This window comes from Chelonia mydas, chromosome 1 (genome assembly GCF_015237465.2).
Source record: "Chelonia mydas isolate rCheMyd1 chromosome 1, rCheMyd1.pri.v2, whole genome shotgun sequence".
Classification (NCBI taxonomy): Eukaryota; Metazoa; Chordata; order Testudines; family Cheloniidae; genus Chelonia; species Chelonia mydas.
In genome coordinates this window covers 146,320,299-146,346,237 of record NC_057849.1, presented here as the reverse complement: position 1 = coordinate 146,346,237, position 25,939 = coordinate 146,320,299, and the positions used below count along the sequence as shown (strand labels likewise).

At 39.3% G+C, this 25,939-nt stretch overlaps 1 protein-coding gene across 7 annotated transcripts in view; it reads left to right on the top strand.

The window, feature by feature from the left end:
- DMD (dystrophin) overlaps nt 1-25,939 on the top strand; it is a 1,912,888-nt gene that overhangs the window by 452,824 nt on the left and 1,434,125 nt on the right. For all 7 annotated transcript variants that reach the window (XM_043538015.1, XM_043538014.1, XM_043538013.1 and 4 more), the window contains exon 7: nt 7,474-7,592. In XM_043538015.1, the coding sequence (XP_043393950.1) occupies nt 7,474-7,592 (119 nt within the window). The remainder of the gene's footprint in view (nt 1-7,473; nt 7,593-25,939) is intronic.

Here is a 25,939-nt window from a genome sequence, read left to right as displayed (position 1 = left end):
CTAGCACAGATCCTTCTGTAAAGTCCTTTATACCCTGATCTCTGTTCTGTTTATAAAAGTCTGATATCTTAGGGGCCTTCCACATTTTATTCTCTCGTAGACCCACCAACCACCTCTGCCCCCAATATCTGAAGCAACAACAGGAAAGGTGAAAAAGCAAGGAAAATTGCAAAATTGTCATGAAAATATATCAGCCCTGGCACAAATTCTACTTGTCCACCTTCTGCTATGCTTGATTATAAAATAACTACATTTATTAATAATTTAAAAAAATTAGTACTCTTTGAGAATTTGGTGAAGCTATCCCTTATCTGACAGCCATGTTATGCAGCTTGTCTAATGTTTTCCCTGCCAATTAGAACTTTTAAAAGATGCAGAGAGCTGTGTGGTATGTAACTGAATGAGATTGGTGGGTAGGAATCTTGACTCCCCCTTGCTGGAGATGGAAGAAGTGAGACAGCTCTATGAGCAGCTGAATGCACGCATATGGTACATCCAGAGGCTGCTGTGCTCAGTGGAGTGGCCATCCCTGACCAACTCTCCAGTCTCTCATATGATTTCTTCCTCTCCTCCTTTTTTTTTTTTTTTTTAATTGCATTGTTACCCTGCTTTGTGCTCAGCAGATGTTTCTCATACCCTATTTTCTGGTTATTTTAAAGAGGCTTTTTGGAGTAGAGGTCCCGAGGTGTATAATCTCCTTCTCTCTACTGACACTTTGTCTGCACTTAACAGGCTATTGCACGGTTGCTCTTCTTTGACTCCTGAGAGACAGAGAGATATGCTGGTGGTTTATTTTCAGGGTACATATCCTTGTGTAGCATTGGCATGTGTGTTATCCTAAAGCGTAGGTTTCCTGCATAAAAAGCTAAAATCAAAATGATATTCTCTGAACAAAATGGTTTGTTAATATCAAACACAGAAGGAGACAACCATGCTGAAGAGGCACAATCTGCTTCGACATACAAGTTAACAGTAAATATAAGGATTTTGATGGTTGTCATTGTCCTAGGATCCCTTTCCTCAACCCTTAAGGTTCAAGGCTACAGACTAGTCTGGTTGCTCAGTAATGTTTTCCTCTTTCATAGATTCCAAGGCCAGGAGGGACCATTCTGATCATCTGCTCTAACTTCCTGTGTAACACAGGCCATAGAAATTCATAGAGCATATGTTTTAGGGAAAAAAATATAAATCCAATCTTGGTTTAAAAATTTCTCAGAGGTAGAGAATCCACCACAAACCTTGATAACATGTTCCAATGTTTGTTTACTCTCATGCATAAATTTTAACGCTTATTTCCAAAGTGAATTTGTCTAGCTTCATCTTCCAGCCATTGGATCATGTTATATCTTTTGTTGCTAGATTGAAGAGCCCGTAGTTAAAAAGTTAAAAATTTATTTCCCGTGTCGATATTTACAGTCTGTAATCAAGTCACCCTTTAACCTTCTCTTTAAAATAACTAGATGGAGCTCTTTGAATTTATCACTATAAGTCATGTTTTCTAATCCTTTATTGTTTGCACAAGCTTGGACTCTTTCATCAACAAAAGTTGATCCCATTAAAGGTATTTCCTCGCCCACCCTGTCTTTCTAATCCTTTAATCACTCTCGTGGCTCTTCTCTGAACTCTCTCCAGTTTATCAACATCCTTCTTGAATTGTGAGCACTGGAACTGGACTCATTACTGCAGAAGCAGTCAGTAAATGCAGAGGTAAAATAACCCTCTCTCCTCCTACTTGAGATTTCCCTGTTTATGCATCCCAGGATGGCATTTGTTTTCCTTTGCCACAGCATCACATTGGGAGCTCGTGTTCAGCTCTTACTAATTCATCTTCTCTCACTCCCACAGTGAGACTCCAGGAGAGCTGTTTTTTTTTTTTTTTAAATCCCTTCAGCCAGGTTTCCCCAAATGGCTTTAAAGGAATATCTGCCTTCTATATTATATCCCTAGTACCAAACTTACCCTGGCCCTGGGACTATTTTTAATCAGGAAGTTCAGTGAAAACAAGTGGCATTCATTAGCTTCCTGCACATCTGCTTCCTTAAAATGCCTGAACTCAGGCCAGGCAAGTGCCTTAGAAAGCAGCAGTTCACTGCAGCTGCCTCTGCTTCTTGGGGACAGAGAGGGGAAGAGGAGTACTACATATTAAAAAAGCTGTACAGTGCAGACTAGAAATGAACTGGGGAGAGAGGTTTGCTTTCAGGAAACTAAACAGAAAGCTGAAGTAAAGCCAACAGAAAAACTGTAGTAGTGTGAACATGTTTTTATTCTCACAAGTCACTTTGGCAACCCACAAATTTCTTAAGTTGCTACTTCCTAATTTGTTTGAACTGCTATGGAACTGAAGATATCCTATTAATTTTCCCCTCACCAAATGATACCATACTTAGAGACCTGGCATCAGTGTGCCTGAAGAGGCTAAACAGTTAGCCAGCAATAGATTTCCTGCTGCAGACAGGATCAGAATGCCAATGAAAACCTGGCAGTTCAGATAAGAGAACAAAAACGTACACTGCAGAACCTCAGTGTTATGAACACCTCAGGAATGGAGGTTGTTCATAACTCTGAAATGTTCGTAACTCTGAGAAAAATGTTATGGTTTTTCTTTTAAAAAGCTTACGGCTGAACATTGGCTTAATACAGCTTTGAAAGTTTAATGTGCGGAAGCACAGAAACGGTTTCCTTACCTTGTCAATCTTTTTTTAAAACTTCCCTATATTATTTTAGTAGTTATGTATAACACAGTACCGAACTGATTTTTTTTGGGGGGGGTGGAGGGAGGATCTCTGCTGCCAACTGACTGTATATTCCCGGTGGTAGATTATAACTGAGGTTCTACTGTCTTGTGTGTATAGTAGCTTCTGCCCACCCAACAGGAAGACTCAGTTTGTACTGGTGACAGGGCCGGCTCTAGGATTTTTGCTGCCCCAAGCAAAAAAATTTTTTGCCGCCGCTGCTTTTTGCTCTGCCCCAAATCCCCAGCCCCAACTTATCCCCCAGGCGTCTGGCATTCCCCCCCCATTGCTTCCTGCGGCTCCCCCCGCCGCTGCTCTCAGGCAAGGGAGAAGCAGCGCGTTCAGGAGAACAGGCGGAGCGGAGGGGAATGAGGGTGGGGGGGGTAGAGGAACCGCTCCCCACCCCAGCTCGCCCAAGTGGGCTGCTGCTTGGCTCCTCCCTCCCTCCCTCCCAGGCTTGCCGCGCCAAACAAGTGTTTGGCATGCAGCAAGCCTGGGAGGGATGGGGGAGAAGTGGAGTGGCGGCGGCGCGCTCAGGGGAGCAGGCGGAGGCAGAGCGGAGGCAGAGCTGGGGTGGTGGGGGCACATTTCGAGGGGCGTCATGGCCGGCGCCGGAATGCCGCCCCTAGAAATGTGCCGCATCAAGCACCTGCTTGTTTTCCTGGTGTCTAGAGCTGGCCCTGACTGGTGAACATTTTATTTTAATCTATGCCCGTATGGAAGAACCTTATTGATTGCCTGAGCATGTCTCCAGTGCATAAAGAAAAAGGCCAAAAGTGAAAGAGCCAATATCTTTCTCTGTTCCCTCTCCCTTGTTGCTTGTTTTTTTTTTCTTTTAGTCCCTGTTTCCATCAGTGATGTTTACTCCTATTTGTTCATTATTTGGAATTAATTTTTAAGCCCTCCTTGACAAACCTGGAATAGGGGTGATACTCTGTGAGAGAGAAAAATCTGGATGTCCAAGATACATTCAGCTTCTGCATTTATCTTGAAAATGTCTATTATTGTGGTTTGTATGAGATGTTTGACTATGACTTGGGAAAAAGTTACATTAGGGAAAAATAATGATAGTTACTGGGAAGTGAACATCGCTTCTTTGTTTACTCCTCTCATACCTTGCTGCTTTGGCTATTTTTGCAGTTGGCCTTATCCCTGGCTTTGATTTCCCTCTTAATGTAATGGCTGGGTTTTCTTAACCTTGTCACACTTTCAGTGAATAATACTGTACCGTCTTTGATACCTTCTGCTTCCTGCCATAGCTTATGTAATTGAACAGCATCTAAACAAATGGTCATTCTGTGGTTTAACAGCTGATTCCCTTGTATATGTAATATTTTGCAGAACTTGTTTGTGTTATTGCATGAGAAGCTACAGATGTTACCACTGCAAAAATCTTCATAGTTAATGTAATTGTTTTGGCTTCTATTATTTGAAATTTCTCTGGTCCTTTTATCTGCTTTGGCTCTTGATTAACCCTAAGACATCATTACTGTGACTGAGCAGTGTTTGTTTGCTGCAGCACTTTGGATCAGGTTGGATCCTTTGGGTCAGATACACTCTCATGCCCAAAAAATGGGTCTATCAGGGAGTCAATTATGGCTCCCTGTTACTGTGCACTACTTGAGCCCTGGAGCAAATTAGGGTAGCCTGGGGTCTGCTCTAAATTTTCTCACCCGCATTTGGTCCCATAGGAATCAAACCACAGCTTGGGGATAGTTGGAGTTCATCACAATTCAACCACTTCTGATACCCCCAATGTGTCTCTGCTCTGGGGTCTGTGGAGAGGGAGGTGATCGTGAGCTCTGACAGCTTCTTGGCTGCTGGTACTTCCTCCATGTCTGAGATAATCCGAGAAGGGCTCTTATGAGGAGGTAACAGCTGAACAGCACATAGGGAGTGGATCAAAGTTGAGAATTTTTAATTATTTAAAAAAAAAAAAGCATGAAGAAATAATCTACCAGTCTCCTCCTGAGAGTAAGAACTCTTCTCCATTTAACTTAGTATTTTAAGCTTAAGTTAATAGTTGTTAGTGGCACCACTATTTGTTTTTTATTTTTGTGACTTTAATAAGTTATAACAGACTTTTTTTTTAAACACTTTTATTTAACCTCAATCTTGTGGGATTGTGTTTGGCAGCATCAGCCATTGAATATAGACCATGAGCGGTCTTAAAAAAGACATCAAACTGAAAAGATGACATTTGAAATTGCCATTCATATTCTGCTGCTGGGGCCACTCTGTTTTGACAAAGGAAAAAAAGCTGAAAGTTGAGATATTTGTTGAAGTAGGAGGAACTCTTTTGAAGGTTAACCTTACTTTCAGTTTTTGTTTTTAAACTTCATGTTTGTGAATGAGATTTACATTTTGCAGTGTAAAGCTGATGGTTCTTTGTAAGGTCCCCTTACATTAGAATAAGGTGATCCTCTCTCTCTACATCATTATGTTCTACTGTGAGAGTGAAGATTCGTCATCCAGTCAGTGACCTATTTTAAGTTCTTGTTCCAACCCTTTGGTACTCAGAGGTACTCTTTTACTTGATAGGTATGCAGTACCTTAGAAAAAAAGAGTAGCTGTAGATACATGCCAACTATACAGTTAGTTTAGAAGATGAGCCTGAGTCCTATACTGTCATTCTCCAGTACATGCTCCTTTCTGCAACCCTTGAGTTCAAACGGATCGATTTATGCTACAAGTCTTTCTGAAACATTCAAAAATCAATGACCCTCTTATCCTCCTCGTGTCTTATGACAATTCTTCCTGACAGAAGACAGAGTGCCAGTGTCTTGGTTTACATGGGTCCATCATATTCAAAATCTCCGGACACCCATCATTCAGAAGATGGATGAAACTGAAGATATAGGGTATCATTCTGAATTCAAGATGATTCCCAGCTAAAAGTGGGACAATACTATATTAGCCTAAAAATAAAAATATGTATGTATTCAAGAATGATCCCTCTTCTACAACTAACTGATTCGGGAAGAACAACGAGGAGTCCTTGTGGCATCTTAGAGACTCACAAATTTATTTGGGCATAAGCTTTTGTGCGCTAAAACCCACAAAAGCATATGCCCAAATAAATTTGTTAGTCTCTAAGTTGCCACAAGGACTCCTCGTTGTTTTTGCTCATGCAGACTATCACGGCTACCCCTCTGAAACCTGATTAGGGAAGTGCATGTTTAAGTGCTGTATTCAGTGTCCTATAAACTTAGTTTTTAATTAACCCAAGCAAACTTTATTAGGTAACAGTTAAAATGTGCTCCAAATGACACATACAGTTGCTCATGTGGTGAAAACTTTGAAACACACAGAAATCATCAAGTAAGGTGAAGTATAGAATTCTGACCTATATGTACCACTGATTACCACGTGCATGTAGACTGCAAATTTCTTTCCATGCAACAAAACCCTCAGCCTTCAGTGTATGCCACTATAGTGATCTCAGCCTCCACACTTTTTTTTTGTACTTAGAGCCTGATCCTGAAAGCAGTGGGTAAATGTGATTAAGACCTTTAACATTAAAGCCTGTACAAAACAACAGTAGAGAGATCTAAAGTGTTCAGACTACAAATGTGGACTTATGAAAAAATTCCATGTCAATATATTGATACAGTAACCACATTGATGCCATCATCCAAGTTTCACCCAAATTTACTGTTGCCATCATGCAAATTCATAAGGCTTATCCTTAAACTTATAAGGATAAGCAACCAGTACTGTATGCAAGGTGAATCTCATATTTGGGGAGAGAAATGTCTCTTTAGGAGCTCATTTGCCTTCTGTTTACTGATATTTGTATAATTGTCAGGTCAATTATATACAATGACAGGCACATTAAATACACACACTCACTCACACACACACAGTTCAGTAGTTTTAGCAATTTATAGTGCCGCTTTTGAGCGACCATGAAAATCACCCTTTTCCTCCCCAGAAAAACATCAGAGTATAGGTAACTGAATAATTGGTAAAACTGTTAGTAAATAAATAGTATCCCTTGCCTCTGCTTAGCTGAGGCCATTTCAGTAGGATATAGATTTTTATTTCACTAAAACATAGCCTACTGCTTTGCCTTCAGAAGGATTCTAACTGGAGAGACTTTTTGAAATTAAAATTTCCCTTTATTTACTAAATAACACAATTACGTATGCCAACCCCACTCACAGGCTTTTAACTTTAGCAGATAGCCTTTCTGATTTATTCCAAAGTAAAATCCTGTATTTAAACTCTTTGATTTTAGAACATTGTGTGTATATACAGGTCATAAATAATGTAATTGTGTTGTGTTTCTCAATATTATATGCACAGTGATTAAACTTCAGTATACCAGGTTAAACTTTCTTTTCTAGTGTGCCTGATAACAAATTCAGATTTCCATGGATACCTCTTACTTGAAATATCAAGGCTAGCAAAGTATTAAAAATATTTATATTGTAAATGCTACAAGTGATCATACAAGGCCATAGATTGTATATCTAAACTGTAATTCAATCTTAGTGGTTCTGCCTCTGTTTATGAAACACTTAATTGCGCTCTACCGCTTCACTGATCAGCTGACTTGTTTGGTTGAATTTACATCATTGTATTCTGCTGAGATTTATGTATTTTTATATAAAATTTGTTGTCGGAAACCATCAAAATCTAGAATTAAATTAAATGTCACAGGGAAATAAAAATTGAGTGATAATTGTGCTTTTCTTTTTTCTTCTCCTCCTCCTTCTCCTCCTCCCCCCGCCCTTAGGCCAGATCTGTTTGATTGGAACAGTGTGGCTTGCCAACAGTCAGCTGTAAAACGGTTAGACCATGCCTTCAACACTGCCAAACGGCACTTGGGTATTGAGAAACTCCTTGATCCTGAAGGTTAGTGGCAATCGTGCACTAGTTTGTAGCTAAACATCAACTCTTTGTGTATTTGACTGAAAATGAGTTTGACCTCTTTGCACCAGGAGTTAATGTTTTCAGAGGTAGCATAAATTCAAGATTAAGTTCTCTCTCAATTAAAATAGTATAATATAAACTCCCCAGAACTACAGGATTTAGGTCAAAACATTCAGATTGGCCAGAATTTTCAAATGTGTGCACTTGAAGTTAGCTACCTAAATAAGTAGGCTGATTTCTCTCCCCCCTCCCCCGGCCCAAGGTTCTGAGAACCTACAGCTCTTATTGTCCATAGGAGCAGCTGCAGGTGTTCAGCACCTTTGAAAATCTGGCCTAAATATGGATTCAGACTTTAGACCCACCCACCTTTTAAAGTATTGGCCTATGTTTCTACAGTATTTTGATGCTAATGGTGACTGGCTTGAAACAGTAGGAGGAGTATGTATGTTTGAGTATCTTCATGGGGCAGACATTTTTTGGATTGTGCCGTTGTATAATGTGCCCATGGGTTGCTATTAAACAGTTTCTTTAAAAAAAAAAAAAAAAAAATCAAATTCCTGTTGTGGGGTGATGTAAAATTCAAGCAATAGTTGAGCTAAGCAGGGCCTGCCAGAGCCTATTCTAAAAGAACGCAGAAGTGCATTTGTATTCGTCAGGCTGGATTTTACAATCTGGTTACACAGAAATTATTCTCTCAATATTTTTAGTTCCCATGTATACAGGTGGTTGACATACATACTTTTCCATTTTATTGGTTATTAGTGTGATGGGAGTTGCTTTAAGTAATAAATAATTTGTTATAGTAGAAGTGTGTTTTAAAGCAGGCAATTCTATAAGTTGGTTTGTTAAATTTCAGCAATAAAACATGCATTACCAACAGTTAATTGTATTGGTAATTTATGCATCGTAGAATATAGTGCACAAGATTATGCATCTACTGTTAAGGTCTCTTTCTGTGCATCTTCTGCCTTTTTAAGTATTTCTCTTGTGAACAAAATCACTTTATCAAACACTCACCTTTTGGGTTTTGCTACTTGATTAAGTGTGACTGTTTGATTCACAGTGACCTTCTATTGCAAGAGATTTATGATTATGAGGCTAAGATATTTAAAGACTTCATACTATCCTTTGAGATTCCATCAGTGAAAAATATATTGATTTTTTTTTTCCTGGCACCTACTCCTCACCATTCAGATTTTGTGAATATCCGATGATAATAAATTTTACCTGAAATATGATGGAAATACAGATTATGACTATCTTGTCATTTAAATTCAGCAATTCATTTTAAAAGTTAAATAGGTACAGCATATAGAAACTATATTTACATAAAAATATTACTGCAGAACACGGTAACTGGAGATGGCCGAGATGCACACAAAGCTTCTGTTTTTCATACTTTTTTGCTGATAACTGAGGGATTCTGGCATTCCTTAACTAATTTAAATAGTGGTATAACTGCAAAAGGATTATTTTACCTATGATTTCTCAATAGCTGTAATTATTAATAGTTTTACTACTTTTAACCAAATTGGTTTTTTTGTTGTTTTTTTATGATCAAGCACCCAAATATAGTATACTATAAATATACAGCAAATATGTTAATACTTAACAGAATTTGATATTTAATTGGTACTGCTTGCATAATATTTCTGGACTCAGATATTTCACTTGCTTCTTCATACATACTCATCATAAGTAGTCAGGCTAACCCAATAAATAAAATGGGTGTCCTGTGAAGTACAGTGGTTTTCATATTATTTCTTTTGCAGTTTTGGATGTGGGGAGGATGATAAACTTTTCAGTATTTTACCAAAATGCCCCTATGGTTCTATTGATCTTGCTTACTTTAACTTGTGTTTTACTATTCAGTTTAATATGGTGCTAAAAATGTTTAAACAATGACTTGTTGACTCGGAACATCATATCTTGCCTTTAGACATAGCATTAAGTAGGACAGGGGAAATACCCTTCCTGTATAGTGTGTTGACTTTAGATGAGTCCTCGTCACCAAGGATTTAGTAGAAAAATGAAAAAAAAAAATCCATGTAGGTTGTCATCTTCAGAGGATGCGGCTCTTCCCATAAAGGTTTGACTCCTCCTGGTTCAGGAACTGATTCTGAGTGAATGTGGCATTTCACCTCCTGATGCTAGTGTTGCTGTTTGTGTGCTCCCCTCTAGCAATAAACAAATATGGTTCTTTTCTTTAATGAACTTGTGCCTGCTGGGATTGAGCCTACTTGTATTAGTCCTACAACAATATCTGTGCAGTTGTCTTTGGACTAAATAACTGTCCACTTCCCTAATGGTTTACTATGTAGTCTCATACAACTTCATCATTTAATCTGTTCATGTCTTCAGTGATTTTCTCCCTAGTTTCCAGTGGTGTTATGAGTTCTTTGAACCTTTATTAGGTGATAATGAGACACAATGAGTTTTTCCTTTGATAGCTTTTTCTGTTTGATCTTGATTCTGTGTGCTGCTATATCACAGTACTAGCTTCTACACAAATGAATTGCTTTGTATGCATTTATCACATACAATTTCTATCTATAGCTCAATGAAGGGAGGAAAAAAATCTCTACCCTATATTTCATAAGTAAATCAGCCCGCTCTTCCTGTACTATATGTACCCAGTACTGATATAGGTATCCAGTAGTTTTCTCACTTATCTTCTAGAGCTCAATCCCATACAGGATACCCATCAGGGGAATATACTGTGGAAAGATAGTTGTCTCCTTGAATACCATAAGGCATGGAAATGTGTTCAGAGGACATTGTTGATATTTTTCAGATGAGATATCAGACAGCGGTTGCAGTTTGTACTACTGATAGCATTCAGGAAGGCTGCTTGGTAGAACCTGGGAATTTCTGCTACATCAGCACAAGAAAAATGTGTAACTTTGTGATTATATTATTATTATTATTATTATTTATTATTATTATTACTATTTTATTATATATATTTTAAGGAAGAAAATGGGTTTTCCCTTCATTCTCCTTTGTGGTTCCAAATTTCAAAATAGATCTAGATAAAGTGTCTATAAAAGTAAAAGTTGTAGAATTCATAGCAATAAAGTTACTGGTTGTAGAACATTATTATTGGGCTCTGTCTGTTCAACCATATACTTTTAGTATCTCTTAGTTTTAAGCTTATCAGAGTCTGACTGGCTTTTCCGCTGTTGGTAGGTCACTATTGGTGATCCCTTTGTTGGGAAATTAGAATGGTTTCTGAAGTCTGACATGCAAGCGGGCAATAAAAGTAGATCTGGAGAGCCTCCATGCCTGTTGTCAAAGCTCTGAGTCATCCAGTTGCCAGGTTAATTAAATTTTTCACTATTAATATTTAAAAATAGATTTATAAGATGACCAATGGCATGTCCAAAAGAATGTGCCATGGTTTTCAAGTCATGTTTTTTAGGGATATCTTTGGTAAGGAAAAAGGAGAGTGATGGGACTGGTTTTCAAAGTAATTTTGAGATAGCCCTGAACTTTTTAATTTTTTTTTTTCAAATTTAATGCAATAAGTACAGTAAACATGCATATGCTAATTCATGGATTCTTACCATTCTTAAGTCTAGGTAATTTAAAAAAACAAAAAACCCACCTTCAGCCTTCATGCAAAGTATGAAGTGAAGCGAAGCGAAGTCACTCCTTTTCTGAGACTCAAAAAGTTCCCACACAATTATTTTCTTGTATTTTGCATATTTGGGTTCTGGCCAGACTGTTTTCGTGGTATTTCCATCCCAGCAAGAAGTACAGTGTAATGTTGCTAGACTCAAAAGATCTAGGCATTTCATATCCGCATCTACAGTGAACCCACATTTCAGTTGTTTTGAGGCTACCTCAGCACTGCCTACCAAATGGATGAAGATTGCATGGAATATTGACATTTATCATCAAGGTTATCAGGATATTCTGCATTTGGCCAACTTGAATGGTCTCCTAGGTGATTGCTGTTTCGATTAGAAATTATGGTTTCTGGCTATTGTGGGTCACTCTAACACAACTTCCAAAATGGCCATCTCACAGCAACCAGAGACAAAATATTAATCTAGACGGAACTGTCTTGAATAGAAAAGGCTTTTTAAGAACTCCTAATGAAAATGTTTAAGTGTATACACCTAAATACGCCCTTTAAAATATATACAAGAGCAGGGTTTGAATTATTCCCCACAACACTGTTTCATGTCCTAACACATTGATTTTACTAATCTATAATGGAAACATGACAACCAGTGGAAGTGGTATAACATTACAAAAGCCATACTTGACTTATAAGCACAATTCTAATTGCTCTTTTTCTTTATGCCGCTACATATTGCAGTCTGAGTGAAGGAAATGGAATAGCAATCTGTCTGCAGTACCTAACACAATTTTGAAAATGAGACTAGGTGGTATTGAATGTGCATAGCCATATACCTGTATTTTACCATTATTTTTGAGGGCAAGCTATAACTACAGTGATAGCCATTTTATCTAATATGGGTGGATTTGTAATACCCCCTTGGAATGCTGAATTTGTATGTGTTTAATGTGTAACTCCATTGTGATATATGTTAAAACTTCTTTCATAATTGCTTTTCTAGAAAATTAAAACACACTTTTTGTTTTAAATGATCCTACTGATAAGATGAAGGTCCTGTTTTTGACAGCTTCTTACTAATGCAATACCCTTCAAGTCACTTAATATTTCTATTAAAACCTGTAAATTATTGACTGTGAAGTAGTTTATACATAATTAAATAGCTCACAGGTCAAAGAGGTGATAATAAATCTACTCATACTATGTGGAAAAGGAAGTGTTTTTAAATGAAACTTCAGGCTGTAATGGATGCTCTATTTTTCCCTGCTTTTTTTGTATTTGCTTAACTTGTAAAGAAAAAGAATTTGTGATAACTTCACCATGCGGCTGCTTAATTTTGTCAGGCTGATCATTGTATTTCTCAGTAAAGTTTACCATCCACTTTTGCTTTTGATTACTTTTAAGGATGCTTTCATGTTAGTTTTTATGATTTCCTGCTACTCAGAAGCAAGCATTTGAATAAACTATGACTTAATGACCTATTTTGTGTGAATATGCCACAAAGAAGAATCATCAATTAATATAGTTAACTAATATCCCTGAGTATTGAAATGTTTAAGGTCCTTACAAAGCATATGGAGATATCTGAAAATATTGAAACTGTGGTGAAGTTTCCCCAAGTGCAGTGTTGTATTTCAATCATAATGTCATTTAGCTATAGAAATAGAGATTTGGAATTGAAAATATGACTTCATTGTTATGATATGAACAAAGATGCATGCAAATTGTTTCAGGAGACACCAAATTGTTGGTAAAGGAGTCAATAGGCAATGTATTGGTAACAAGAATGATGGCTATAAGGAAGTGCCCTATGAAATTACATATTTTTTCAGTTTGAGCTTCCCTGAATGTTTTATATCATCACCTTTAAGTTTTCCTGCAAGACTCTGCTGCCTCTTTCACTGATGTTTGCTCCAGCTTCAGCCAATGAAATGTTAAAAAATGAACAGAATACAAGGTAAATGGGACCTTACTGAAGCTTATGATCTGTTTTAGCAAAATGGGATATTGAAGATGGGGGAATATTCTCACCCATTCTCACATATAGTAAGTGCGGGTCTTTAAATATATTAATATGCTTTGTTGTGATAGTTTTCAGACATCCTCTGTGGATGAGAATGGGTTACGACTAAGGCATAGCACGTCTTCTCTTCTTGACTTTCTCTAGCACTTTCCTGTCACTGAGAAGTAGTTGTCATACCCAATGCATCAACTAGGAATGGAATAGAAAATGTCACTTAAAAAAATTAAGCAGTAATATCTGTGGGGCAGAAAACCCTTTTGTAAATTGTTTGAGTAGCACACTGGAGCTCACATTAATAAGTAACTATTTATATTTGTTCCTGTCATCATACAGCACAATTAATCTCCCACTGAATGTAATAGGTATGCATAGGGAACAGTCACAGGATCAGGCACTTTAAAAAAAAATTATGTGAACTGAAAAAAAAAAAAAAGGGAAACATTTATCACATACCTGTCAAAACACATACCTGTCAAATGAATAGATTGAACTGTTCTATAGTCCTAAAACAAATAATATGTTTACACATATAGTCATAGATTTCAAGTCCAGGAGGGACCACTGTGATCATCTATGCTCACCTCCTATATAGCAGAGGACACAGAACATTCCAAAAATTATTCCTATAACCTGTATTTTAGAAAAAACTTAAGACTATTGACTTAAAAATTGTCAGTGATGGCGACTCCATCCCGACCCTTGATAAATTGTTCCAGTGATTAATTTCTCTCACTGTTTAAAATGCATGGCTTATTTCCAGTCTGAATTTGTCTAGCTTCAATTTCCAGCCATGTGTCATGTTATGCCTTTCTCTGCTAGATTTAAGAGCCTATTGTTAAATATTTCTTCCCCATGAAGGTACTTATAGACTGTAATCAAGTCATCCCTTTGTCTTCTCTTTGTTAAGCTAACTAAACTGGGGTCTTTGAGTCTAGCACTGTAAAGAATATTTTCTAATCCTTTTAATCATTCTTGTGGCTCTTCTCTGAATCTTCTCCAAGTTATCAACATCCTTCTTGAATTGTGGGCATCAGAACTAGACACAGTAAACCAGGAGCAGTCATACCAGTGCCAAATACAAAGATAAAATAGCCTCTCAACTCCTCCTTGAGATTCTGTTCATGCATCTGAGGATCACATTAGGTCTTCTGGCCAGAGTGTTGCACTGGGAGTTCATGTTTAGCTGATTATCCATCATCACCCTCAAATCTTAGTCACTGCTTCCCAGGATAGAGAGTCCCCCGTCATGTAAGTATGGTCCACATTCTTTGTTCCTAGATGTATACATTTATATTTAGCTGTATTAAAACACACACTGTTTGCCTGTGTGCAGTCTACTAAGTGATACACATAGCTCTGTATTGGAGACCTGACCTCCCACAAATTGTGTCCCCCCTTTGAACTTTATATACTTGATTTCACATGTTGCCTGTTAAATGGTTTCCAGTTTAATAAAGTGTACGTGGAGTAGCTGGTCTCAAAATATACAGAGAAAATACTTTGGTCCAATGAAAATATATTAAAGAAATTCCAAGAGCAAAGATCTGAAAAGACATGAAATCTGAAAGGTCAAAAGAAGTGGACTGTGTTGTCTTTCTCACTGCATTCATTGAGTTCCTAGAAACAAAAGTTACTGTATATTATATCCGTATGTCGGAGTAACAAAGGAATTACTATATTATAGATCAAAAATGAACCACCACTCACTGGTGCAAGAATATAAAAATATTCTGGAATTACCATTAGAAATATTAATGTATGTATTCGGTGTGCTCAGCGGTATTGTGCTGTTGTAGGGTGTGCATGCCCTTAGAGTACCCCCTTTCATCAATACATAATGTTGGCAGTATCTTCTGCTCCAGTACCTCCTACAGGCTATCTGCCTCTCACTATGTCACCTGTGGCTCAGCATTCCAGCCAAGTCACATGAAGGTCAAACCCTTTCCAGGGTACTCTAATGTCCCAGTTGGCATAAACAAAAGGTCCTTCATCCCTCCTGGTCTCAACTCAGTTTTCTCACTTTTAGCAGAGTGCTGACTCTACAGACTTTTGCCTGCTGGGCTCTTTTATTTACTTTTATGTATTTGTTTCTTGTAACTCATGGGTCCCCCACAGAGGCCTACCCCACTCCCTATGGATCTTTTCTGTTCATTTTTTCACTTCTGGAACACCAATCCCAGGACTGCTTCCCTGGATGCATGATCCCCTTGTTCCATCGGCCCACCACAACAGTTAGCTCTACTCCTGTGGCTCAAGTCTCCAGCCACAGCCAACCCCATACTGTGGAACCTCTTCAAAGGCACTCACAAAGTCTTTTTCCCAAGCTAACAAGTAGAGGTCCCCCACTGTCTCCTTTCTCCACGGTTTTGACAGTCTTACTTTGGACTCCCACAGTTATCTCCAAGCCTTAACTCAGGGCTCCTTCCCTACAGAAGTCTACACTTCTTCCTGTGGTCTAGGCCTCCTGCTGGGAGAGAACTCTCTTCCTTTCTCTCACCTGGGATCTCCTTTTCTATCTGAGTAGATTCCTACTTATCCTGTTCAGGCAGTTTTCTTAAAGAATTCAGCTGCTCCATCCCTAATTGGTTAATGCATCTTCTACCAGGTGTAGTTTACAAGTTCAGCAATATTCTCCTTGAAGGACTACGGGCTCCATGAGATGCACACAAATATAAAGAGTGTTCCATGCCCTGATGATCTGCTAAGGGTGAAATTTAACTGAGCCCACAAGGCCTATGCCCTACTAAAGAGGCTTAAATGTGACTTAAATATAAGCTATGTGTTGACTGTCTGCACAAGGATGAATTTCGCCCCATGAAATTGATAAGGTAAGAAGCACTGGGAGATGTAAATTTTCACCCTCTTTCCACCATGATCCTGCATTAAGCCATGATCCAGGGACATGCTTAGCACATGAACAGTCCTATTTAACACCAGGCTCTTCAGTCTAACATGATCTGATGGCTGAAATTTGAAACTAGAGAAACTCAGACTGCAAATAAAGTGTAAATTTATAATGGTGGAACAATGTACCAAAGGTCATGATGGATCTTTTATCACTGGCAATTTTTATGCCAAGATGGGGTGTTTTTCTAAAGGATATGCTCTCGGAAACATTTTGGCGAAGGTCACAATTGTCCCTTCCGGCCTTAAAATGTATGAAGCTGTGAAATGAATTCAATACACTCATTTCATCTTTAAAGTTAAGCATGTGCTTAAATGATTTCCTGGATCGGGATCTTTGCATGCTGGTGCAACACTGCACCTGTGTGCAGCTCCACTGCAGTCAGTTGGTCTCCAGGCAGGAACAGCAGCGTGGCTATATGGAAAGAGGTGCATGATTGAAGCCTTCAGAAGGATTTTTATTTATACTTGTCCTGGACTAATTCTCCTGTCCTCTGTGGAATGGAGGTCAAGAGGCCACTGGGCAATGAGAGCTTTTAGGCATGGATGAAGTGGGTCACGTAGGAGAAGAGGGTGGAGGTCTGTCATTTGGGGACTGGAAGATCATTCAGTTTGCAGACACAGTATATAGAGGGGGAGTGCCTGGTTGTCCACGAGAAGGGAAGTGATCAGTAATATTGAAAGTTAAAAAGGTCAAGGAGAATGGAAGAGTCCATGAGGTTGAATCAGAAAAGTCATTAGAGACCCTTTGTGAGATAATTACAAAAATGAGAGATGGAAAATGTCGTCTTTGATCACATTATATAATTATCTCTCCTGCAAGTGCATGATTGTTTCCTGCTATATATTTCCTAGTATGCTGTTCAGTTTTTCAATTTATATTTATTATTGTAATAAATACACAATTCTTCAAGAGTAGATACAGGCAAAAAGTGCATAAGAAAAGGAAGCATATATAATATATTCATACCATGAACTTGTGTTCTTTTTAGTAATGATTAAACAATTCTTAGCGTTAATACAGTAGCACAAATAATAAAAAATCTAACTAAAGTGTGCATCTCCGCAGATGATTCAGTATGACCAAATGCATAAAACTAGTGAAACAAGAAATGAATTAAAACAAAATAAGGACCATAATGATGAGAGCATCCATAAAATATCTTGTACCATAAGAATAGAAGTTGGGAAATGATTAGGATAATACCTTTAGTGTATTTGCATATGTACAGTTAACTGTCATTTTTTAGTTCTATTTTCAGGCATTTGCATGATAGAACTAATAATGGGCACTGGGGACATTTATGTGCACATGTGCATATTTTAAACTTTTGACTTCTTTTCTGTTTTGACTGCCAGACTTAAACATGCAGCCTATGAAATTTGAGTTGTGTTGTATTCTAGTTATAAAATCTAACCTAAGACCATTGTGAATAGTGTTAATATTATTTCCACCCCACGGCCCCCAGGTCTAAATGTGCTATCCATCATATAACTGTTCCCAGATTAAGAATATGAAGGATGAAGAGAATAGGAAATTTGAACATAGAAGCTTCTTTGTGATGACTTAGGTATCAGAATTGGAGAATTCTCCTCTATGCCTCAGGCTGCATTAACTGTTAAATGCTACTCCAGAATGTAGCAATCCTCTTAATTGATGGAGATGGGGGTTCAGCAAGGGTAGCATTGTTACACTGGAGCCAGGCCGGGAGAGTTGGTGGTAGCATGCCTACTCTGGAAACATAGTGGAGCGGGTAGTTTTTGGGTAGATGCTGAGGTACAGGACCCCGAACACATGGCCCTTTCCTCCAGGGAACCTGCTGAGATTTGCACATTCGGCGGCCTGAACCTCTACTTTGAAAGGTGTGAGAACTCTCTCCCTTTCAAATGGAAACATGTGGGAGAACTGCTGCAATGAGAACACAGTGGGCTTTTCTTCCTTCCTGACCTTCTCCAATGGGGACTTGTACAAAAGAGGGCTATTTAGCTCAACATCGGAAAATTCCCCCTCATATTCATTCTAAATTTTCCCCTTGCTTAATTTCATCACATTACTCCTAGAGATAATCTCTTGGTCCACCTTAAACAATCAGGCTTGCTCCCCTGCTGTTTACTCCTTTCAAATACCTGTAGACTTATCAAAATTCTCCATCTTGCTTTATTGCTCTTTTCTGAATTCACTAAATGTTTTTGTTTTGTAAATATTTTTTCTCCTGTTGGATTGACTCAGTATGCTATTTGCTAGGTATCATTCTGTTCTGTGACATATCACTGTACAAGCATGCCAGAATAAATCGTATCACAATGCAAGCTCATGTATACTTTTCTGTCCGTTGTTAATGACTGTGTGTTCTAGCACTAATGACAGGTTTCAGAGTAACAGCCGTGTTAGTCTGTATTCGCAAAAAGAAAAGGAGGACTTGTGGCACCTTAGAGACTAACCAATTTATTTGAGCATGAGCTTTCGTGAGCTACAGCTCACTTCATCGGATGCATACTGTGGAAATCGCAGAAGACATTATATACACAGACACCATGAAACAATACCTCCTCCCACCCCACTCTCCTGCTGGTAATAGCTTATCTAAAGTGATCAGCAAGTTGGGCCATTTCCAGCACAAATCCAGGTTTTCTCACCCTCCGCCCTCCCACAAACAAACTCACTCTCTTGCTGGTAATAGCCCATCCAAAGTGACCACTGTCTTCACAATGCGTATGAAAATCAAGGTGGGCCATTTCCTGCAGAAATCCAGGTTCTCTCACCCCCCTCCAAAAACCACACACACAAATTCACTTTCCTGCTGGTAATAGCCTATCCAAAGTGACCACTCTCCTTACAACCTGCATAAAAATCAAAGTGGGCCATTTCCAGCACAAATCCAAGTCTTCTCACTCCCCCACCCCCATGCTCACACAAACTCACTCTCCTGCTGGTAATAGCTCATCCGAAGTGACCACTCCCCCTACAATGTGCATGATAATCAAGGTGGGCCATTTCCAGCACAATTCCAGGTTTTCTCACCCCCCCCCCCACACACAAACTCAGACAGAGACAAACACCTACAAGATCTCTATCAAGCATTCTTACAACTACAGTACCCACCTGCGGAAGTGAAGAAACAGATCGATAGAGCCAGAAGAGTTCCCAGAAGTCACCTACTACAGGACAGGCCTAACAAAGAAAATAACAGAACGCCACTAGCTGTCACCTTCAGCCCCCAACTAAAACCCCTCCAACGCATTATTAAGGATCTACAACCTATCCTGAAGGATGACCCAACACTCTCACAAATCTTGGGAGACAGGCCAGTCCTTGCCTACAGACAACCCCCCAACCTGAAGTGAATACTCACCAACAACCACATACCACACAACAGAACCACTAACCCAGGAACCTATCCTTGCAACAAAGCCAGTTGCCAACTGTGCCCACATATCTATTCAGGGGACACCATCACAGGGCCTAATAACATCAGCCACACTATCAGAGGCTCGTTCACCTGCACATCCACCAATGTGATATATGCCATCATGTGCCAGCAATGCCCCTCTGCCATGTACATTGGTCAAACTGGACAGTCTCTACGTAAAAGAATAAATGGACACAAATCAGATGTCAAGAATTATAACATTCATAAACCAGTCGGAGAACACTTCAATCTCTCTGGTCACGCAATCACAGACATGAAGGTTGCTATCTTACAACAAAAAAACTTCAAATCCAGAGTCCAGCGAGAAACTGCTGAATTGGAATTCATTTGCAAATTGGATACTATTAATTTAGGCTTAAATAGAGACTGGGAGTGGCTAAGTCATTATGCAAGGTAGCCTATTTCCCCTTGTTTTTTCCTTCCCCCCCCCTCCCCCCAGACGTTCTGGTTAAACTTGGATTTATGCTGGAAATGGCCCACCTTGATTGTCATGCACAGTGTGGGGAGAGTGGTCAGTTTGGATGAGCTATTGCCAGCAGGAGAGTGAGTTTGTGTGTGGGGGGGGGGGGGTGAGAAAACCTGGATTTGTGCTGGAAATGGCCCAACTTGATGATCACTTTAGATAAGCTATTACCAGCAGGAGAGTGGGGTGGGAGGAGGTATTGTTTCATGGTGTCTGTGTATATAATGTCTTCTGCGATTTCCACAGTATGCATCCGATGAAGTGAGCTGTAGCTCACGAAAGCTCATGCTCAAATAAATTGGTTAGTCTCTAAGGTGCCACAAGTCCTCCTTTTCTTCTAGCACTAATGTTTCCCAAAGAAATCCCTCCCGTGAATGTTTCAAAACATTTATCCAGGTTGAATGCTGTTATTTCCTACCCATATCTCTAACCTCTTTAATCATCTGTGTATTCTCTCTCCTCACTGGAATTTACTATACCTCCTAATTTAGTATGCCAGACAAAATTAAGAGTGCTAGTTATAATAGTTATGGTCTTTACCTCTTCCAGATAATTAATGAAGATGCCTAATATTGTCTACAGTTCTTGGACACTCAATACCAGAAAAAAAAAAAACCCAGCCATGCTATAATGTTCAGAATTGGGTTTGGATCCCATTTTCCACAAAATTGGGGGTGCGGATGTTTCACAATAATTTCATAATATATGTATTAATGTGTAGTGCTTTTTTTATTACAGTTAAATAGATTAATCAAAGTACTCTTTAAACTTGACAACATTTATCAATAAAACTGGGCTATACTTTTTTTTTGGAGAATGTTAGGAGTAAATTTATAATTTACGGGCAACACAGGAGTATGGAAGATAACCTTTTATAAATGTAATATTCATTGCTAATTAAAATTCTAAAATGGAGGATATCTGCCTATAAAAAATCAGCAAAGTCTATCAGCTCCTTTTATCTTTAATAACTGAGACAATTTCAGAAATAGTTAAAGGTTAATTTAATTTTATTATTAAGTCTATTGATAATTTGATCTGTTGGGTTAAATGTATCCTTGTGCTAAGTATGGTCATTACTCTGGGGTTGATAGAGCTTTCTTTAAAGAAAATCTGCTAAAATATTATTATTAGTTGGGCTATTTTTATTTCATGGAGGTAACGTCAGACTGCTGCATTTCATTTTGGCTGAAATATGGTAGGTATTGGACTTTATTTTTAATCAGACGGGTAATCAATCAGCTAGAATCATTGCTTGGAGAATGAAGTCTGGATTTAAAATGGAATAGGAGGAAGAGATTCTATGCACCAAAAGATGGCTGATTTTTAGCTAGGATCAGAGACACAAGGAAAGATAAATGCTTGACTAAACATTTATTTAAACTTAATATGTCAGAATTTAGGTCAGCCTGTGTGCTGAATCTCATCCCTGAAATAAACGATTGACTTTACTTTAAGAGTGGTTATGCTCTGAAAAAAAGATTCTTTAGAGATAGCATTAGAAGGTCACTGTTTGTTGTCTTTGTTACTTCCATAATAATTCTGAGTTGAATTAAATCCTGTTGTCAATGCACTGTGCATGTGAACTGGTTGTACACTGAGGAGATCCACTGGGGAGAGTAATTTTTCCCCCCTTTGCCTGTGTTGCCTCACACTATAGGAGTTCTGAAGCTGTTATTGGAGCTTAAGTAACTCCTGCAGATACTATGCTATCATCTCATGAGGAAAAATTATTGGTGATTTTATATAATGGGAATCTACCAGATCTACTCCTTTTCTAAGTGGAGCCCTTATGCAGCTCTAAGGAGCTCTGGTCTTCGGCAGTCAGGAGATCAACCACCTCTGTGCTGACTGCCTGAGTCCTTTATTTTGTTGTACAACAAAATCTGCGTCAGTGCTGCTGCATATGAACTCCCCCCACTTTTTTTAACATGATTTGGTGTAGATTTGGCACCAGCCTGTAGAGTAAGTTATATCTGTTGGCTTCTCTTCTGGGGTCCGCAAAAGCAATGATCACTTCATCAAAGTATTCATTTTAAACCTGTCTTCGTCTTGGATGGAAGATTGAGCTTGCAATAGCAGACCTCCTCTGTGAGGGAAGAGACAATGGAAGATCCAATTTTTGGTTACTCAAACCTCAGAGCCAAAGCCTCTTCAGCCAGACAGGCATGAACAGTAATCCTTAAGAATATAAGAATGGCCACACTGAGTCAGTGCAATGGTTCATCTAGTCCAGTATCCTGCCTTCTGACTGCTGAATGCCAGGTGCTTCAGAGTGAATAAAGAGTGATCCATTCCCAGCTCCTGGCCATCAGAGGCTAGGGATATCCAGAGCATGGGATTACATCCCTGACCATTTTGGCTAATAGCCATTGACCTATCCTCCATTGTCATTCTTGTTCCTATCTTTTGTATTGTCCTGCAGAATAGTGGGAAGACCTATAGCAGGGACCTTGCCCAGCTTTGCAAGAGAGAATTCACCACCTCACATTCTGGGTCCTGAGGCTACAGAACACGTTTTATTTACTCTTTCCCCATAAGAGAGGTCAATCACCAGCCCACCAAATTGAATAACAATGTGTGAGATTTCTAGGTGCAGCAGCCACTCTGTGAAAATGAATTCTGCTACGTAAGTTCTTGTGTTGATCTTCCACTGATGGGCAGTGCACATAGAAACATGGCTCTCCATGGAGAATTTCTCTCTGGGATAAGACTGATTGTGTTCTTCCTATTTATTATGAAAACCGCATCCGACACTGTCAAGGCTAATTCCCCACTCTGGCACTTTGCGTGCAGAAGGTGGGGGCCCGCAAGGATTCTAAAAATTAATACTGGCCACTCCAGGCTTCTATTAAACTCCCAAAGCTACAGCTTTTCTCTGACCTTGGATTGGGAGATGTTGACACCACCCAAGTGCAGAACCCCTTTGAGAGCCCAGAAAGGCGCACTTGGGAATTCCTTCCTGTGGGGTACCCTCAAGCCCTTTCACCACCTTCTGGGGAAGAGCTGAGAAGGTGGGGAGGGGAAAGGGATGGAAATCAGCTGTTGCCACCAGCTAATTAAACAACATAGGCAGAAACCTCTTAAGATACAAATATCCAATTCTGTTCTTAAAAAAGGTAAATTTTATTAATAAATAAAAAAGAAAGAAAATACATTTGGGAACTCAGGCTACTGCTTGTTTTTAAAAGAGCAACTACTATGATTAAGCACCAAAAATAGCTTTCTTGAGATCCAGCTTAAAGGTTACAAGCAAAAGAAAAGCACCTGGGGTTAGCACAGGGGAATCCACAAGCCATAACAAAATAAAAGGAATAAACCTACTTGTGTCTTCCTAGACATTTTCAGATCTGCTTACATATCTGGGGTTTTAAATGAATAGTTTCTAGGTATGATACTGATTTTTTTTTTTATACCTGGCCCAAGCTCTTACAGCATAACTGCTGTCCTCTTCACCTCTCCCTGGGAGAACCACAACAGACAGACAAAAGGGGAGTCTTGTTTCAATTTTAAAAATTTCTAGCCAAGTGTCAACTTGCTCCTTTTACCTATGCATAGCAGTGAGACTTTTTAACCCTTTACGAGTAGATCAGTTAGAGAACGGCTACTAAGAGGGATTTTATAGTGGCTGGGTGCCCATAAAAGGGAGCTATCTTTTCCCCCCTCTCCTCTTCATTTATCACAGACACATTGACTGTTGCACCCAGAACAGGTCTGTTATCCATGGAAGGAACAGTGCTCTGAGACCTCAGGGAATCGCTGTGTCCCAGCAGGTGAATGCTTTGCTTACTCTTTTTAGTAACCATCCCCTAAACTAAATCAGGAAGGTCGTCCCACAATCTTCTTCCCGTCTCTTTCCCTCCCCTTCCCCTCCCCCCCCCCAAAAAAACAAACAAAAAAAATTCTGCACACACCAGTTGCGGGAGCAGAGAATATACAGTTAGAGCTAGGTTTCTGCCAGTGGACCACATAGTTCATATGAAGTCTGCATCTCACTCTATGTATCGCTGAAGCATCTCTGTGTATGAGATCAGACTGTTCAAAAAAACTCCAATAAGAATTAGATTTCTGTTTCTGGGATACCACTTTGCTTTCTATCTCGGCAATCTGCATCTCTTGTTATCGTTCTTCTGAGAGAAGACGGAGATAGTATTCATCCTCAGCCTAGGCCTGTGATTGACTTTTCTGGTACCACATGTCTGTCTCCTGAATCCAAGATACTCCAGGAACGAGACTGCACCGTTTGTTTGCTTCAGCTTTCTCTTTGTAAAGAACCTTGAACAGAAAAATTGTCCATGAACAGATGAAATGAATATTTTTCTTCCCTAAACCAATATTATTGTTACCATAATTCTGGAGAGTGACGTGTGTGTGTGTGTGTGTGTGTAATATATGTATATAAGAATTGTCTGAGGATGGTAAAATTGGAATGCTTTGAAGACAAGCCACCATTAGGAACATATCTAAATGTTTCAGAGAGGGACCTGCTCTGCTTGTCTAGAGATTGATGAGTCTGCTACAGCTTTGGCGAAGAGCCATGTCGCTTTTAGCTCATGCATTAGAGGCTCATACACTAAGCTTCAGAAGTCCCTGCTTTGATTCCGCTCACTGATGAGTGGGGGTCTGTCGGCGTTACATCTGCACTTGGCATGCTCCAGCCCAAGATTGCTGGGGCTGAGCAGGACATTCCTTCAAAGTGTTCTTCCTGTTTGTCGGGCCGCTGTGGTATTGAACACAGAAACTGAGATCAGGGAGACCCTTGTGGTCTCAGGTTCCCCTGCTGACACCAAGGAAGTGAAGAGGAGGAGGAAGCAGTGCGACTGTCATGCAGAAGAGGAATGAGGAGCAGGCCTGGGAGAGTGGTGATGGAGGAGACTGGGACAAGTAGGTTGGGGGAGACTGGGATGTGGAGCCAAAAAGGATTGGCGATACTGGGATGAGGGACGGGGGAAGTCAATGGGAGGGACACTGGGACAAGAGCTGAAGTGAGGGGTCATGGAGAGAACTGGGACGGGGGGGTTGTGGGACTGGGATGAGGACAGGCTGTAAGTGCAAGAGGCAGAAGACTGCAATAAGGGTTAGAAAGCTTTTCCAGTCTAGTGTTAAATTGGGTATGGAACAAATATATAGTCAAGAAATGTTAATATGTGATGGTTTGTTATGTAGTAGCAGATGTGTTATGTAAACAAGTCCTGTACTGTACCATGGCAGAAAAGGAAATATTTGCGGGGGCATGGCAGGATTTAAAGCATGCCCTTTGAGCCTTTTCTAGGTTGTATTCTCTGTATCCAAGCATCTCGTTCTGCTCTGGCTTATGTTTTGAATATTTCCAGATTGTTCATAATTTGAATAAAAGTGCATGTTACATAGAACTCTTGTTTAAAATAAATATGTTGATGTTCTTTGACCTAGAATTTAGTACTTTATTTGTCTCTGGAATCTTTCAAGGAATTCGGTGTTGGAGGCAAGGGGGAGAAGAAAGGAAAGAAGCTGCCCCAAATGTGGAACTTGCATGTCTTTTTAAATCAACTGTATGTATGGGGGGGGGAGTGGAAATTAGGTACCAAAGTGCTTAAAAAAACCCTGCTATTTTAAACCTGCATGACTGGCCTTCTTAAAATTTAGATCACACTCTCAGATGACCCTCACAGTATCATAGGAGTTATATAGGTAAAATGCTTCCTGGAGAATTGTCAATACGTTGGGGTGAAACAAGCATTTCTTCATGCATTCCTAATGCTGTTTGTCTATTTTTACTTGTATTTTGTTTAGCAAATGTGGGTCTTGTAAGCAATACAGGAAAATTTGTCATCACACTGCATTCCCTGATGCATCTGTGTTTTATACACCGTATCCTCAGGCAATAATGAAGTACAGGGTGGTGGTGTTTACTCTTGTGTTTTTTTTTTTAAGAGTAACTCC